Source organism: Apostichopus japonicus, chromosome 6, assembly GCF_037975245.1.
Source record: "Apostichopus japonicus isolate 1M-3 chromosome 6, ASM3797524v1, whole genome shotgun sequence".
NCBI classification, from domain to species: domain Eukaryota; kingdom Metazoa; phylum Echinodermata; class Holothuroidea; order Aspidochirotida; family Stichopodidae; genus Apostichopus; species Apostichopus japonicus.
The window spans coordinates 8,534,273-8,551,101 of NC_092566.1; the positions used below are offsets into that span (position 1 = coordinate 8,534,273).

General features: G+C 38.0%; 1 protein-coding gene and 1 long non-coding RNA gene across 7 annotated transcripts in view; both read left to right on the forward strand.

Moving 5' to 3' along the window:
• Positions 1-16,829, forward strand: part of LOC139968875 (A disintegrin and metalloproteinase with thrombospondin motifs 3-like) — an 84,698-nt gene continuing 67,869 nt past the window's right edge. For 2 of the 6 annotated variants that reach the window (XM_071973477.1, XM_071973478.1), the window contains exons 1-2: positions 26-816; positions 9,561-9,752. In XM_071973477.1, the coding sequence (XP_071829578.1) occupies positions 9,696-9,752 (57 nt within the window). In that variant the 5' untranslated portion in view covers positions 26-816; positions 9,561-9,695. Of the gene's footprint in view, positions 817-9,560; positions 9,753-16,829 lie in introns of all 6 variants that reach the window. The other 4 variants (XM_071973474.1, XM_071973476.1, XM_071973473.1 and 1 more) reach the window with 4 other exon arrangements.
• LOC139968861 (uncharacterized) lies at positions 2,357-5,595 on the forward strand. The gene is made up of 2 exons (XR_011793560.1): positions 2,357-2,659; positions 4,389-5,595. It is a non-coding gene; the product is annotated as an uncharacterized lncRNA (long non-coding RNA).

Below are 16,829 nucleotides of genomic sequence, written 5' to 3' on the forward strand. Positions count from 1 at the left end.
ATATATAACAACATGAAAAGCTCGGTGTCACTTCCAATTCCAAGTTTGTCTAAGTTATGGTACAGACACGGTACAGGCTGCCACAAATCATTGAACGGAACTGCCGGACAACAATTCCACCTGGCAGACCCATACACTAATACACAGTAAGTCCGTGTAAATCACTGTTTGATACATTGAAGTCCATCCAGGGCAGAACACGTTAACTTTCCGACCTGCCTGTGCGTAAAGTAAGTATACAGGCTAGCACTTCTACGACTAACTGCAGTGTATAGAGCTTTGACAAGTATAAAAGAAGGAGGCATGTTTCGCTGTTTCTTTCTCAGTATTGTTAGTGCGGCGGAAAGGCAGGTGTACGTTGGTTGGTATTGGTAAATTTGTAAATCCCTGCACGGGCCTGTGCTATATTGTATATTTATATAAATAGCTTCATTCACTCTGTGTATCATTGCTAGTGCACTGCCTTGCAAAAGCATCATTGCAACGCAATTTTTCAGAAGAAGTAGAAGCAGAAGAAGAAGAAGAAGAATATTTTCGTATTATTTGGGACGCGGATATTTAATAAATCTTTAGCTATCAAGCAAACTTTGTGAAGTTGATTGAGTTAATTCGAAAAAAATGACTTGAAACCGAGTTTTTCTTTTACTTCAGCAGAAGAAATCTAGAACAAGTGACAACAGAATCCATCTCCCGAGAAGGACAAAACAATTTCAAGCACACAAACTCAAGAAAGGATTATTATTTTAACCGAGGATAATACATTACTCGTGGTTTTAAAACTTTCAATCAGGGACGAAACATCGTTGCAGGCCGGAGGTAAGTTGAAAGAAGGAGCTTGGTTTGAAAAAATGCATCTGATTAGCTTATAAGTTTTAACAGGGAGATGCCTTCACTATACCATAGTAATTAGTATAATTAAGGTCACTAGGTTGAGTCACTAAGCATGTCCATGGGTTAACTTAAATTGAAAGTCCCATCCCAAACGAATCATCCTACATGACTGTGTGTAATTACTATCTGGACTACAGGGGGGGGGGGGGGGGAGGTGTCGTATTTCGTTACAAAAAGAAAAAGGGTCGAATATGAAAGATCATCTCTGGAAAGAATATCAAATTTCTTATACTTGCCACGTGATTTTTGTGATATGTATAGAATCACGATATGAGGGAAAGGGGAAAAAATATTTCTTTGTCACCGTAAAGTTCAGAATAGTAGAATAAAGTCATTAATTTGACACTCACTTCTTTAAACAAAACGTAACTTCGATCGGATTGTTATCTCGTTCAACAATTGGTTTTGGTTAATTCACCGGAAATATAGACGACCCAAGTGCATTAAAAGAAGCCGTTTTAACGGAGCTGGTTGAACGGTTAGAATGCTATACCATGGAGCTATAAACCTGGGAGTTTATAGTTCCATGGTTATACATACATTACACGGCTGACGTATACACGTAGAAGTACGAGTATACGTACGTACGCAACTGAGTATACGAGGCCTAACAATCATAAGTTTCCGTTGGTATGAGTGAGAGTACCAGTCGACCCCGTGGCCTGACCCCACCCCCCCCCCCCGTACACCGACCCCGTGGCCTGACACCCTTCTAACGAATTGAAAAGTATAATTTTAATTCTCCAAATCATATATATATATATATATATACGGACGTAGTACGTACACCCGAGTTATTATATTTGGTGCACTAAACGTTAGCCTATATAAAACATACACTTTTGCTCAAGTGTAAACATCGTGGGATGAAATGTCTTGCGTATATGCTGGGGTTGCATTCTATGTACCAACGGATTCTTATCCACCAAACAAATAATGCCACTTGTTTTTGTTGGTATTTACGGATACTAGTTTCCCTTCCTACCGAGGAGTTCTCGGATTCGTTATACTGCACACGTCTGTTTAACTGGAAATATAATTGTCATGAATTGATCCCATGCACTCTTCATTTGCATATAACGGTGTTATGCCAACTTGTGTATCACGAGCCTTTTTTGCAAGGGAACTTCAGATACACATATGAGTATGACCTCGGTTTAAAAGCCTTTAATCATTGACTTAACTGTCCACAGTGGTATACTGCATTTGATACCCCATGTTCACTCCAAAGTGCTTTATAGCAGGCCTGCAAGTGGCATATATTACTTTATTAATGCAAGACGATAACACACTGAGAACATAATGTGAAAATACTAGCAGCGGTTTACCGCAAGAGGTTACGATACCTCGCTATGGAGTCAGCCCGCCATGTGCCTTTAGTTTACAGATTGAGGGTATGGTCTCCCTATAAAAAACATATCACTTTAGCCATATTACAGACCTCTACAAAATGTATAGAATTAAGGTTATCAGTTGGAAGTCTGACCTCAATATATGACCGTTACTAGCAAATTTTCGAGCACAGCTACTTGACACGGAAGTAATTGTTTCGCGCAAATCCGGTTCTACGGACTTCGGTTCGCTACTTCCATGTATGGATGTAATCGGTAAAATTCGCAAACATCCCAATGTAATTCGGGTTTACGAGTATCGTAGCTCGATAAAGGATACTTTAGAGATTCAAATACGATCATTTCCGGAAAGAAACGAAGATTTTACCAATACAACAGTGCATTTTCTTATCGACGACCAACGCAAAAACATAAAGGTAAGTCAAATCGAGTCGACGTCTATCGTTATGTGACTTTCGCGTCTTAGACAACTTTCAACCGTTAAAATAGCATTTTTGTAATATATAAGCTTGAATCTTACTCATATTTTTCAGAAAAGTTGTAACTCCCCCGAAAAGTGTGATTTTTTGGTCAACGAAAATGGTGCTCCTATGTGGTTTTGGTTGCCCCTAATACATGTATCCTAACGTACATAATACACATATACACGAAAGTACCGTATCCTATAACGTGCAGCCTAGCGCTATATGTCGACTATGATGTAGCAAATGCTAGATTGCAACGTCTCGTATTTTTCGTAATCTTTCTATTCGGCATAGATTCCCTTCATTTTTTTGCGTTAATATGGAAAAATCAGGGAGTTGATAAGTCACGGTACTACTTATGGCTACTAAATAGTTAAAATTTAAATATTCGAGGGCATAGCGGACAGTAATATTACTGTACTAGGCCCCTAGCCTATAGGCCTAGTACTTTTGTATTTACTAAAGTAATATACTACGACAAGTTTTTACTACAGGTAGGCCCTAGCCTAGTTTTAGTAATACTAGAATACCTGCATAGTTTAGTCCAATTTTAATAATGGACTAAGGCTTATAACCTTTAGTTCTTAGCCTACGCCTTCTTGTCCTTGTGGAATAATTCTAAGGGGCCTGTTCTTGAAAAGATTTGGACTGCATAAGATACAATTTAGTATTATTATTATTATACAAAAATTATTAGTAGTACTTGTAGACTGCCTTTGTACTATGTATAAGTTAAGATCATGGCTTATTATGAGTTTTATTAAAGCTGGACTGGGTGAAAATTTCCTCCATCCTGGGATCGGGATCCATTTCAATGTCACTTTGTTACAAGTGTTCAAGACCGGTATTAGATCCATGACTTAAGTCTAGGCCCAATTCCCTATGCTTAATATGTAGAGCAAGATACGTAACACAGAAATAAAACTAGCTTGCTTTATACTGCTTACACTTTATACTTATTGCTATTACAGTTAGACCTACTGCTGGTACTTGAGAACAATTGCACCTCATAGAGCCATGTAGTTTTACATAGCTACTTATAATTCCAGGTGACTTAAAACAATATCAGGGATCATTTTGTGACAACATGTTTTGCTGTTAACGAGAGTTTACGATCTTTTTATTGTTATGTTGTTTTCTATGATAGGTACAGTAGTAGAAGTACTTAGTTAGTCATTCACGTGCAGTCTTCCCTATGTGTGTGTGTGTCACACACAGATTTCTCTAAGGTGGTGCTTTCCCATGTATATATGACCAAAAAAAAGTTATTCCCAAAAAGAAGAAAAGTTTCATTCACTATTAGATTTGTTTTGTTATGTATAATGACTAACATTGCAAAATGCAGTTCCACTGGTATTAAGTATTAGCCCAGAGAGCTTCCAGAGTTTATTACATTCTCATGTTTATTATCCTCATATCTGAAGTCTTCATATAAGAGTTTATTTATAGAAATCTGTTAATAAATGTAGTCTCACATTCTATTTAATACTATATATCTTTTAAGTTCCTAGCTCTGTTATATGTACCCGTAGTAAGAAGGAATGCAGCCTGTGGATCAGTTAAGTGCCTGTTGTTACAACTCTGCTCCAAACTATTGTTTGTTTAATCAGGTTGTATTATTAGTGTGCTACCTTTAAGCAATTTTGTTTTCTATATATATGTAATTTACATTTTTCCTCAGTTTCTGTTATACTCTTATAGAAAGAACAAGTTGTGTGCAGCAGCAGGCTGTAATATACTCAGCAGTCTCATGCCTATTCTCTAGCTAACTCGAACAGGTTATTGGCCCAGACACATACACTGGAAGTTAACTGTGTACAATAGATTGTTGTTTGGAATTTATGTGCTGATTTTGGAACCATATCTTGGGAAATGTCGGTACTTAAATTGGTTAATTTAGTCGTGACAACTGACCAATATGGCTGGAACAACAGAAGATATGACGTGGAAAATTAACAAAATGGATGGAGTGAACTGGCTGACATGGAATTTCCAGATGAGACATTTGTTTCTTGCAAAAGGCCTGTGGGCTATGAGGATGGCTCATGAAAGTTGGGGGTTACTGTATGTGAGAAGTAGAAGAGTGCAAACCTGAAAAAGACACAACTGGCATTTTTCACCATTGTGCTTGCAATAGCATCTAGTCAGCTGGAATTAATTACAACAAGTGACAAACCAAGTGATGCTTAGGATGCCTTGCGTACTCTGTTCGAAATGGATTCTCTATCCAACAAAATTCAACTCAAGAAAAAGTACCTCAGAACTGAAATGGCAGAGGGCAAGTCAGTTGGAAATAATTTGAATTATATGAAAGGAAGTATAAACGTTGGGATGCTATTGGTGCTCCTATTTCTGAAGAAGACCAGGTTGTTAAAGTTATATGTCAAGTTTGGACTTATTTATTTACTTTCTACTCTTACCTTTTACTTTTATATATTTGTCTTTTAATGTTAATCTTATGCTATATGTCACAGGTATATCTCACCATTTCAAAGTTACAAAACTATCCATCCTGCCACCTGAACTGTTTTTGCTATGTCATGCCTTCACTATGCCACCTTGAAATACCCCTTCCAGTCATAATGCACTTGACATTGTGTGTGATTTTTTTTTCAGACAATATTATTGTATGAAGTCTTCACAGTATGAAGTGTGTTTCATTTCAAGAAGTGTTCAAAGTTTGTTAAGCTATTCCTTCCATTTGAACAAAGTATTTCACTTTGAAGTGATCGAAGTAATTTATTTTTCATGCCCATATTTTCACAGGACATTAAAACATGTTCTTTCATGGAGAGTGTCACACCAAATGTTTTTTGTTTTCTTTTTTCTGTTGCTTAAAGTGCCTTATTGTTACAGTTATAAAATCAATAAAAGACCAGGCAACTCTATTTCCACTGTTGACTAATGTTCTACTATGCATGTGCAAAAGAAAAAGAAAACAGCCCTACTCAAAATATTTGGTCAGAGTATCCATAGAACGTGATGTATCCAAACGCGTCCTGTGTACTGAAAGTCCGCTTTTAATTAAAGTCCCCATATGTGGCAAAACCACCTTATCCCTCCAAAATACCCTAACTCTTCCCAAAGCTGGTGAACACCACACCCATCCCAAAGCTGGGAAACTCCAAACCCTTCCCCAAATCCGCTAAGCACCACATTCCCTCCCCAAAACCCCTAAAAACACCACACCCCTCCCCTAAACAACACACCCCTACCCAAGCCACAGTACTTAACTTCAATATTGGCAAGTGGTTGTGTAGTGTGATACATGAACCAAACAAGGATTGGTATTGACTGGAAAACTGTTAACTGATATTTATTGATGAATATAAGCAACAGATGAGTACCCAGCTTTGCAGAATCTCACTGAGTAAGGGCTACTGTGGAATTATGGTAAGTGGGTAAGTATAAATCATTTGGTATTGTTGGAAGTTCCTTAGAAAGCAACTAGAAATAAGGTTTGGCCTAGGCCATGTTACCTTTGTATATTCGACATGTGGTATGACCCCTTCAGTTTTGACAACAGACTCAGAAAAATTTGTGTTACCTTAATAGTTACCACCATTAATTTAGCTAGAAAGGAAACACCATCTCCCTTGCCCCCTCCCCCATTTTGTCTCTCTTACCCCTCCCATACGCAACTCTCAGTAATTTCACATTTTACCTAATCATATATTAGAGTTTGGGACAAACTTTCTTCCAAACCTTAGCACAACTTATATTACTTAATTTCACGCCACAAAACCTAACATTCCTAATAGACCGTACACTAAAGGAATGGGTTCCACTACATTGAAAACGATTTGAGTGAAGTCTTGTCGGTAGTAGCCCATAGCATGAAAACGGCTTGGCGAAAGTCTATCTAATTTCAAAATGGCGGCGACAGCAACAAAATCGCCGAGTCGAGGTAATCGTTTTGTGACTGGCCGTCTTAGACAACCATTTCACCGAAACTTTACAGCATCATGTAGGAGAGTACAAGATCCACAAATGGGAGAACTTTTTTGCTGTAACTCTCTTTCGTTGGTTCGTTTTGACCTATTTTGTGTCAGTTAGGAATACATGTGCGAGGACGAAGTTGGATTGCAATCGTTGTTTCATAGGTTTTCGTTGATTTTTTCTCGGGTATCTTTGTCCTGCCATACATCGGAATTACTTTTAATCCATTCTGTGAGGTTCCGGTAAGTTGTAAACTATCAATGTCTGTAAATTCTGTGAGTGAAACGTAGGACCGACTTTACGTTAAATGCGGGCAAATTCAAATTTAATGATATGCGTGATCGTTGATCATTCTTCGAGGTCACGGGGTCAGACTTCCAACTGTTATGCTCGTTGTTCAAACTAAAACAGTATATTAGCATACACTGCGGTCTTCCCGGTTTACACAGCTCGATATTTCAGATAACTAGCAAACGTTGCTCCTTTATCCTTCTTATATATATATATATATATATATATATATATATAATATATATATATATATATAAAATATATATCTATATATATATATATATATTTATATATATATATATATATTTATATATATAGGCTATATTGGAATAGGCCTCTATGAATTGGCCTATAACGTGTATGGCAAGCCACATGGGACAAACACCGCATAATATATCCTCTTATTAATACGAATACATACGCGTATTAATTCATATACGCGTATATTCGAATTAACACGTGTATATATTCGAATTAATACGCGTATATATTCGAATTAATATGTGTATATATTCGAATTAATCCTCATATGTATTCGAATTAATACTTGTTTACATTCGAATTAATACGCGGATATATTTCAGCCTGATGATTTGATACTATATGTATACACGTATGTATTCGAATTAATACGCGTATATAATCAAATAAATACGCGGATATAATATGCGGTGTTCGTCCCTCATGGCTTGCCATAAACGTGGCTGTAAGTAACCACATCATCACTTAGAGTGAGAGGGTTTCAATTCTAACAAACTTCAATATAAAAAGTCGTAAATAACATGCCGTTTTGGCCGTTTTGGAGCCATGAGTCTATTTTGGTCATAATCATACCCAAGGTTAATGAACTTAATACGGTGCGTGTTAAAATCTGACATTTGTAGGAAACTAATTCTGCAAATCATGATGTCTACAAAATAAACAGTAAAAAAGATGACAAGATTTTCCTCAACTGCTTTGAAGAGCTTTGAATAGTGTATCTGAGGTATATCTGTCCATCCATCCATCTATCTATCTATCCGTTTATATCTGTCTGTATATTGTTTGTCTGTCTTTCCCTCTGTCTGTCTGTCAACATCAGTTCAAACTTCAAAGGCTGTTGCGCGCAACCCATTTTGTCGTGTAAGTTGTTGCCCACGTCAGCGGCTTCATTAATGTTTACACTTACATTGTTCGGATCTCATTTGGGGTCACGACAGGTCGCCACATGGAATCCTTCAAATGTTTCTCTCCCCCCCCCGTCCACCCCCTCCCCACCATATCCTGGCTGTTGAGTGTAGCGAGATAAGCGTAATGTTGCGTAATATTGTCGGTATATATTATAGTTATGACCGTGTGTTTTGTACGTTAACCATGGTAAATGTACAAACCAAAATCGATTGAACAACTAAGCCGAACACGTTAAACGTTTCGACATTATTTTCTCTTTTGCTTTCATTGTTTTTGAAATGGAAATTCGATCAGTTTCATACATTTAAGTAATAACCAAAACTGAGCACTATCCCTGTTTTATTTACGTCACTGAGAGAGACTAGACTCTACGGCACCATACAAATTGCAACAATGTAAATTAAAGTGCTTAATCACTATACACAAACGACATATTAATGTCTAATTGTTTGGCATTTAACTTGTAAATTTGCTAAAATTGTCAAAAAAATCCTAACAAATGATTTCCCCTGAAAGATATCCCTTTAAGAATACACTAATATTATAAAAAAAAATTAAATTAAAAAATAACGATCAAATCAGAAAATTCAATGTTTCAACATTGCAGAATATTTCTCTGGAGTGTCGCAAGAAGTTCCACCCCCCCCCCCAAAAAAGGGGGAATGATAACAACTTAGTGACCATTTTTGGAACATTTCTAGCATACTTGTAGTTTGTTCTGAGTCTTATTATGGCAGATGACGTAAGCTTTGAAATGGCAAGTAGATGTTATCGAATTGTTATCATCTAATGAACCATTGATGATGAATTTGACAAATCTTTTGAAATCGTTTATTAACCTCGCTTTGAATGGAGGCTCTTTAATGGAGTGACTCAATTTTTGGTTTATTTCAATCACATACGGAAAAAAAAGAGTAGAAAAGAAAGTGGATAAACTACTAAACTTTACACCAGATTTCACGATTTTGTTCTTTGCCCAGCTTACTATCTCGTGATATAACTGAAACACTTTGTTAGGTCATTACCATTAAAATTCGACTGACTCATTCTCCATTGGTATAGAGTATACGCCGTAAAGATATTTCTTAAGGCGGTTCGGAAGTCGCCGATTGTTAAGTCGATTTAAATGCTATAACATTCACCCTCTTTTGTAGGGCTCTAAGATCCTACTTCTTCGTGTCATCTCTGTTACTCACTTAAGAATCTTTTTATCCCTTCTCTCCACAATGAAAAGAGTCAAGAGAAGAGAGGGGGATAAAATAGGATTTGTGAAACCCTTAAAAAGTCTCCTTGAAGTATCTACGTCAATAGAATTGAGGAAATACTATAACAGAAGAAGTAAAAAAAAAAGAAAAAAACAGCGGATGTTAAGACCTCTTTTCATTTCTGACAGGGTACATATATGTAACGTATACAAAACTCATTCTTTTCTATTTACCCTCTTTTTCTTTAGTTCCTGTCGTGTTAAACAGTAAAAGGCAAAGAAAGATTATCAGCACTCGGAATAAATTGAGGGTTTTTTTTCTCGAGAAGATTAAACTAACCGGACCTGATTGGCTAAGAACGAAAGGTGTCTCATCCGAAAAAAATGCCGTACAATATGGGGGTTTTGCGCTTTGGATTGGCCGTCCTGCTTTTCACACAGGTAAGTGAAATTTGGCAAGCGGATCATGAAAATGGTTGGAGCCCTTTGGTGATTTAATAGTGTAGGCCTATAGCTAGGTTAAAGATCGCATGTAATATATATCATTGTAATGTTGTAGCCTCAACTAGTCCTGACGGTTAAGAGTTGATTTATTGACTATTCGAACGGTTATTATGCGGATATTTTGTGATCTCATTAAATCTTGTAAACTTAATTTTTTAGGAACTATATAGATTTCACAACCTTCAAGAAAAATTCTCAACATTACCGTATGGGTTTGAGAGTTTCAAAGTTGGTATTGGTAATAATTAAAATCCTTTTATCACATGTCGAGGGGTGGGGGGGAAGAGGGGGTTGTACTGTGACTTGAATGGTACCGTAACCTACACAAGGCGAATAATTTCGGTTTGCTTCAGATTTAGTCCATGTATACGACAATGAACCGTTTTCAATTGAAGTGACAAGCTTCCAGTGTATTCACTCGAGCCAATGGATGGTATACACTAATGGCCATCCACATAAAATGCATCGTCATTATGTATCTGTTCGGTCTTATAGCGTTCCAACTTCCATGCGCAGTGGCTGGTTTACAAATGGACTTAACAAGTCGACTACAGTGGACGAGTTTTAATTTTCGATCGATTTTTGCTTTATTTATATACTGACACGCATAACCAGAAATTTAATTTTGCTTAAATTACAACCGATGAGCATTCATTATCGATACCGTGCTATGGGTCATTCGTAAATGGACTATAGGCGCACGGAATACGCTTTTACCTACGAGTTCAAAGGCCATCGTATATAGCGGCCCCCCTACGGGTAAATAAGAGCCGTTTTTAACCCTGCATGTGTCTGTCTCTACTTGGAAACGATTTCTTAGCCAGACAGGTGTTAACAATATACATCCCTGGTTAATACAAAATGGCCATTAATCACTATATAGACTATCGGTAGGCTACCAATTGTCCGTGAAACTATAATATGGAGAAAGTATGACGTGTAGGTATTCGAATTGGTCATTCTTTGTATACATCACACTGGCCACCATACATGATGTGTGAACTTATAGCAGGAAAAGTAAGTTCGATTGCACTTTATATAATAACTAAGAGAGAATACCCATGGAATGTAGTGAGTTGAATTCATGGTTCATACGTATCGTATTAACGTATACCTTATGGACAGTAACTGCTGAGGTTCGGCGGGGATGGGCGAGGAGGGGAGGGGAGGGGGAGGGGAGGGATGGACGCATGGTACTGTATATTTAAGGTGCGCCGTGTGGGCTTGGGCGATAGGTGTCGGGGGGGGTCATAGTGCGTACGGGTTGCGATGGTTTTAAGAAAGAAACCAGTAACATAGAGATGTTCCTTCTCTTCTCCCCTACCTCTCCTCCTCCCCTACCTCTCCTCCTCCCATACCACTCCCCTTCCTCTACCGTCCCTCAACCCTATGTCGATATTATGTCCTTTCTGTCCCATTTTCCTGCCTCCCGCTCAGTAGACCAAGTAGTAATTGTATTTTCAATCGTATCAAAATATTTTAAGTCAGATATTAATGCTGATATATATGCATTTAAGTACTGTATATGCATCTCAGTACCATGCATAAGCAAGGGCAGTTATCATTTACTTTACTTCCACTAAATGTTTCTTCCTTTTTTTTTTCTTTTTTTTTTTGCAACAACTTTAACCCCTAGTGCATTAGCCGAGGTAATTGGGGTTCCCATGGCGGGTATTTTCACCGGTTTTGTGTGTGTTTTTTTTTGCATGATTATTGACAGATTTACAAAAGAAAGATTTCTTTAACAAAACATATCGTTTACCGTTACAAATGAATTGTATTTATGGTTTTCATCTCTCTGGCCAAAGGTCGAACCGCTGAGATGTTTGCAACTTGTCAATGCTTATAGCTTGAGGTTCTAACGACTTCCCGAGGGAATATACAAGCAACGTCTGTTGTTTTACTATATGACTGTCAAAGTTGAGATCTTTTCCCTTCTGATCTCCGAAGACATTTTTCAAGTCTTCAGAATATTTGCCGTATTTTATTCCCCAGAATGTAAATTAAACACCACTCGATGGTATTTTTTTTTTTGGTCTTTTTGTGTGGATAGTTTGTTCATTTCATAGAAAATTTGGCTCGAAATGTACATGATACATCTTTTACTTCACTTTTATCAATACAACTGGTATAGGAAGAGGAAATATCGTAGTGGTTAAACTGAAAGCTAGCGCAAGGTTCTGTAAGAACTTAAAGGGTTTGAAGACTCGTGCACAAAGATACGTCACATGCCGGTAATCTGACCTAGTTTCGAATGAGGTGTAACAGAAATGTCAGACACCACCATCAATCCCAGAAAATACACACACAGCTTGCTATCGTCGGTAATTATACAATAGTGTACAGTCAATACATACAGCTACGGCCAATACCCACAACACAGTGTACATAGCAGCGTGGACATCTCAGGTCTAGATAAAAGATAACAAGGTATCACGTTTCATTACTGTCTGCATTTTGTAGCGACTAGAATAAACCATCATTTGCAAGCAACGGAAAGTTAACTTTTTCAGAGCACGGCACGCGGTTTGGGGCGAGTCTTCAATGCCTTTAAGCCACAAGCCCCGCGGGTCCGCAAACTTTTAGGCCCTCAACCCTGCACGATCTTCCATGATGACTTAGCCACGACCCATAATAGCCCCTCCTCCCCCCTACTCAGAATCGATGCAGATAATGCACTCGTGGTCACTCGGACCACTATAAACTTTTTTTTTGAAATTCACTAAAATACCTTGACCTTTTTTTATTTACATTTGGGAACACACTGGAGATAAAGAACCGGCATTTTACCTATTTTCTCAGAAACGTTTTACCACCCAAAGACAGAACAAAAATAAACAGAAGATATATTATTTATTTGATTCCATCTTTCGAGAAACGACTGTTGAGTTATATACACGTCATTATTATCTTTTCTTGTGTAACAGGATGGCCCATCGCAGCATTTTATGTTGTTTTGCAAAAATCAGCAGTTTGCAAATATTTTGTGGGTTGGAATATATAACAGTATATTATTCGACTACATCACACCCAAAGATGCCAATTCCGATTGGGTAAATCTATGATAGCAGATTCATGCTTGTCTGTACCAACATTTGCATGGGATTATTAAATATGAAAGTATGATTCATATGATAACTCCAAAATGAAACTTTAAAAAAAAACTGTAGGAGGGTGCAGTTTCGTCTACATATTTCAATATCTCGATATGATCAAAGATAAAAAAGAGTGGAAAATCGTAAAAAAACAAAACTTTTATCTCACTAAAATCAACAGAACGGTTTTCCTGATGCATGTGCCAAGTTGCACAAGTGGATAAACCATTGCTGAATAACGGTCATACATGATGCAGGAGTTTAAGTGAAATGTAATGTCTTTTCCCTTCAAATTCCCAAAATTGGTTCTTTAAAGGATGTCTGGCGGACATAGCTGTTTCCCGTCATATTATGTTGAAAGTTGAAAAAGATGAAAATGCATTTTCCAAAGTAAGATTATATATTTTTTTTTTTTTGATTTCACGCGTTCTCAGACAAGTATGTAAGGTGGGCGGACGAAGTCACTGTACTTCGAATTAGGGATTGACCGTTGGTTACGTTATGAGTGTGATTTACTCAAAACGAAGTACAATTTTTCTCGCAGTGGAAAGTTTGGCATTTGAGACAGTTTTTAAGAGTTCGGTAACTCTTTTCTTATCAAAAGTAAAATCAACAAGAAACGAGGCTGCCATACATACACGTACATCCACCGTATTTACACAGGCATCCGCAGTCATTGTTAGTTCGATTTGGCGGATGTCAATTATGATACGTGAAAAATTACAATTTGTAATGGTAGAGAAATAATTCGATAGGCACGTCTGTGCATCGGTGGTTTGGACACCGTCCTGCCCCTCATCTACCCCTGCCCCTGTCCCACTCCCCTTTATTGACAAAGCCCAGTTCAAGCTGAAATTAATCTGTATGGTCATGAATCAATCTTCTTCGGTACTCATGGTTAGTTCATGAAGTAATCTTTGAATATATACATGCCTGCCTTTATACAAGATGATTATGCATAGATAAACAGTGTATCCGTTGTCAAAACAGACACGTGAGCAAAGGAGGTGTGTGTGGGTGTTTGGGTGGAGTGCCGGGGGAGGGGGATTCATAGTAAAATTCTGGTCGATTTTAGTTGGTCTTCCCACAGTTTTGCCAGCGTAGCCAATAGCCAGGCTCTATATATCAGTTAGGACTAATGTTATGTCAAAGAGGGACGTTCAACCGGTGGTCGGTTTAACTTTGTCAAATGTGTTCGAAAGAAGCCTATATAGCTGACCGTATATGCGCATGCAGGATACAATTCACTCGCGGATGAAACTTTCAGGGCCGATTGCTTATGTATTCCCTTTAAGAGATAATGTGTGGTTCCTCTCACACTCGATATGACAGCTTCTTAAGATTATGGTAATAAGATGCTCTGGGAATATGACAATGACAACGCTACCGGAAGCATGTCCAGTCGTTTCAGTTCTACGAAATATCGTATCATTAATATTATGAATGGACCCTTAATGCCTCCGTTGATCAAGTTTTTGACCCATGCAGAAGCAGGAACCCCGTCACGAGGATTGGCGAGGGCATGGTCTCCTCAATAATTTCCAGAGCAACTATTATCGCACGGGCGCGGTGACTCTAATTTATACACCAATTTATGTTCTGACTTCTGCCAACCCCCCCCCCCCTCCCTCCCCCAAAATCTCAGACTTGGTGTCGGACTGTTGGTGTCTCTTGGCAGTATCATTTTATCATATATATATATATATATATATATATACACTCACAAAACACGAAGGGATAAGTACTATATCTGTTGATTGGATTTTGAGAATAGTATGCCTACTTCGCTTGATTTCTATGCCAACTCCATGCTACACTGATATGTTGGAAGTATGGCCTGCGACTTGTCATGGACTATCCACGTGACCGGTACAACCTCTACTACAACCAGCCACGGTACGGGGACGGACATGTTTCAAAATGAGAGAGCAACATCCATTATAACCGCGTCAAAGTATGGGGTTTTCTTCCGATTCCGGAAATCATGGGTGGCTCGACTGTCAACACTGGCGGTCTTTTCTTTGAGGTTGAACGTCTACAAGCTGTTTTATCTAAGGTTCATACTCTCCTTCTATAGGATAACAACATGTTGTATACTTGTACTGGGTTACTGCAGGCTTTGGCAATCGTACTTATCCCACACTTGTAATGTTATTCACATATTCTCTACTGCAGGAAAGGTCATATCTTTGTTATGACAGGATAGATAAAGTATATAGTAAAGGCCATACTCCCACAAGTTATCGTCTGCCCTCTTATATCCCGCCCGCCCTCCTGTCTGTTGTGCCCTGTATAGAATCAGTATTAGTAGTAGTATTTTGTAGTGACGTTAATGCAATATCTGTCTTGTTTGAATTTTTCGAAGGTGAAGGGTCACCGGCAGGGTTTATTACCCTAATTCAATCGATGTATTATTTTCTTTGCCTAAGAACACCAGAAAGGATGTTTCTCGGGAAACCAAATGCATAGATCGTAACTCTGTGTATTTCGTGCATAGAGAGGGGAGAATAATATAAGTGGTTCATTTCTGCACGTTTTGCCTTAAACTTCACCGCGGAGGACCGATAGGTTAGCTACCTTATAACGGTGTAGGTTTCAGTTACTTACATTTAAAGCTATATAGTTTGCGATATAGGTTGTAACTTCACATCATTCTGACAGAGCCACACACAGAAAAGTTTGAACATATAAAGGATGCACCTTAGGCTAGTCTATAAGAGATCAATGTAACCATTTGGTATATAGGCTCGTGTGAATCGTGATTTATGAACAGTTGAATCCAGAACAGAGACAATATTTGTTTCACACATACTTAATATTAATGCGGTATCTGTTTTCATTTGCAAATCTTCGGAACTTATATTCATTATGCCATCATTACTTTAAGGATTAGATTAAACTTTTATATTAACCCTATACGCCTTTATCATTTTATCCGTCTAATGTTTAAGGTTGTTGGAAATGCTGCCTCTTGCGGCACAACGCCCGAGTCGAATGTGTTGCCCTGCAAAGTATTGAGGTCGTCACTCACCCCTCCCGGGTATGGCAAGCCATATGGGACAAACACTGCATAATATATCCGCGTATTAATTGGAATTTATACGCGTATTAATTGGAATATATACGCGTATATATTATGAGCCAATCATATGGCTTAAATATATCCGCGTATTAATTCGAATATATCCACGTATTAATTCGAATATATACACGTATTAATTCGAAAATATACACGTATTAAAATAAAATACATATGGAGATTAAATCCAATACATGCACGGATTAATTAGAATATACACGAAAAAACAATTACGCTCTTGCTGTGTACATATACCAACGATAAATATTTTGGCGGGCTCGCGAGATCGCTTCAAAAAGCGAAACTTTACACATGTACAATTAATACGCGTATATATTCGAATTAATACGCGGATATATTATGCTGTGTTTGTCCCACATGGCTTTCCATACCCGGGCACCTGCTACTGGTCGGCTCTGTATATGTTAATAATAGAGTGTGAGAAACTTATTGCAAGACCCAGATTTGACTCGACCACATCTCGTATATATCTAACAGGCCTATAAATATATTGTGTACGTTTATAGCAAATATCTCGTAAGCAAATAACCAACTGAACAAACCCAAAATGGCGTTTTATGACGTGCAACCGAACGCAACAGCCTATGTACGTTTAGCGTCGTATATGTTTGAATTTGGCAATGAGAACCGGTCACGTCCATGAAATTTCGTTACTTGAGATGATTCTGTGTTACGGTACTGTGCGTTCACGAATTAGAAACTGTTTGAGGGGGAGGTTCTTTGCCTTCTGCTTGAACAACTTTTAGAAATTTTGCGATGGCTTATTTACGATCCGTATAAACCCTTTCTCTGACCTCTAGAATATGACAATCTTGAACC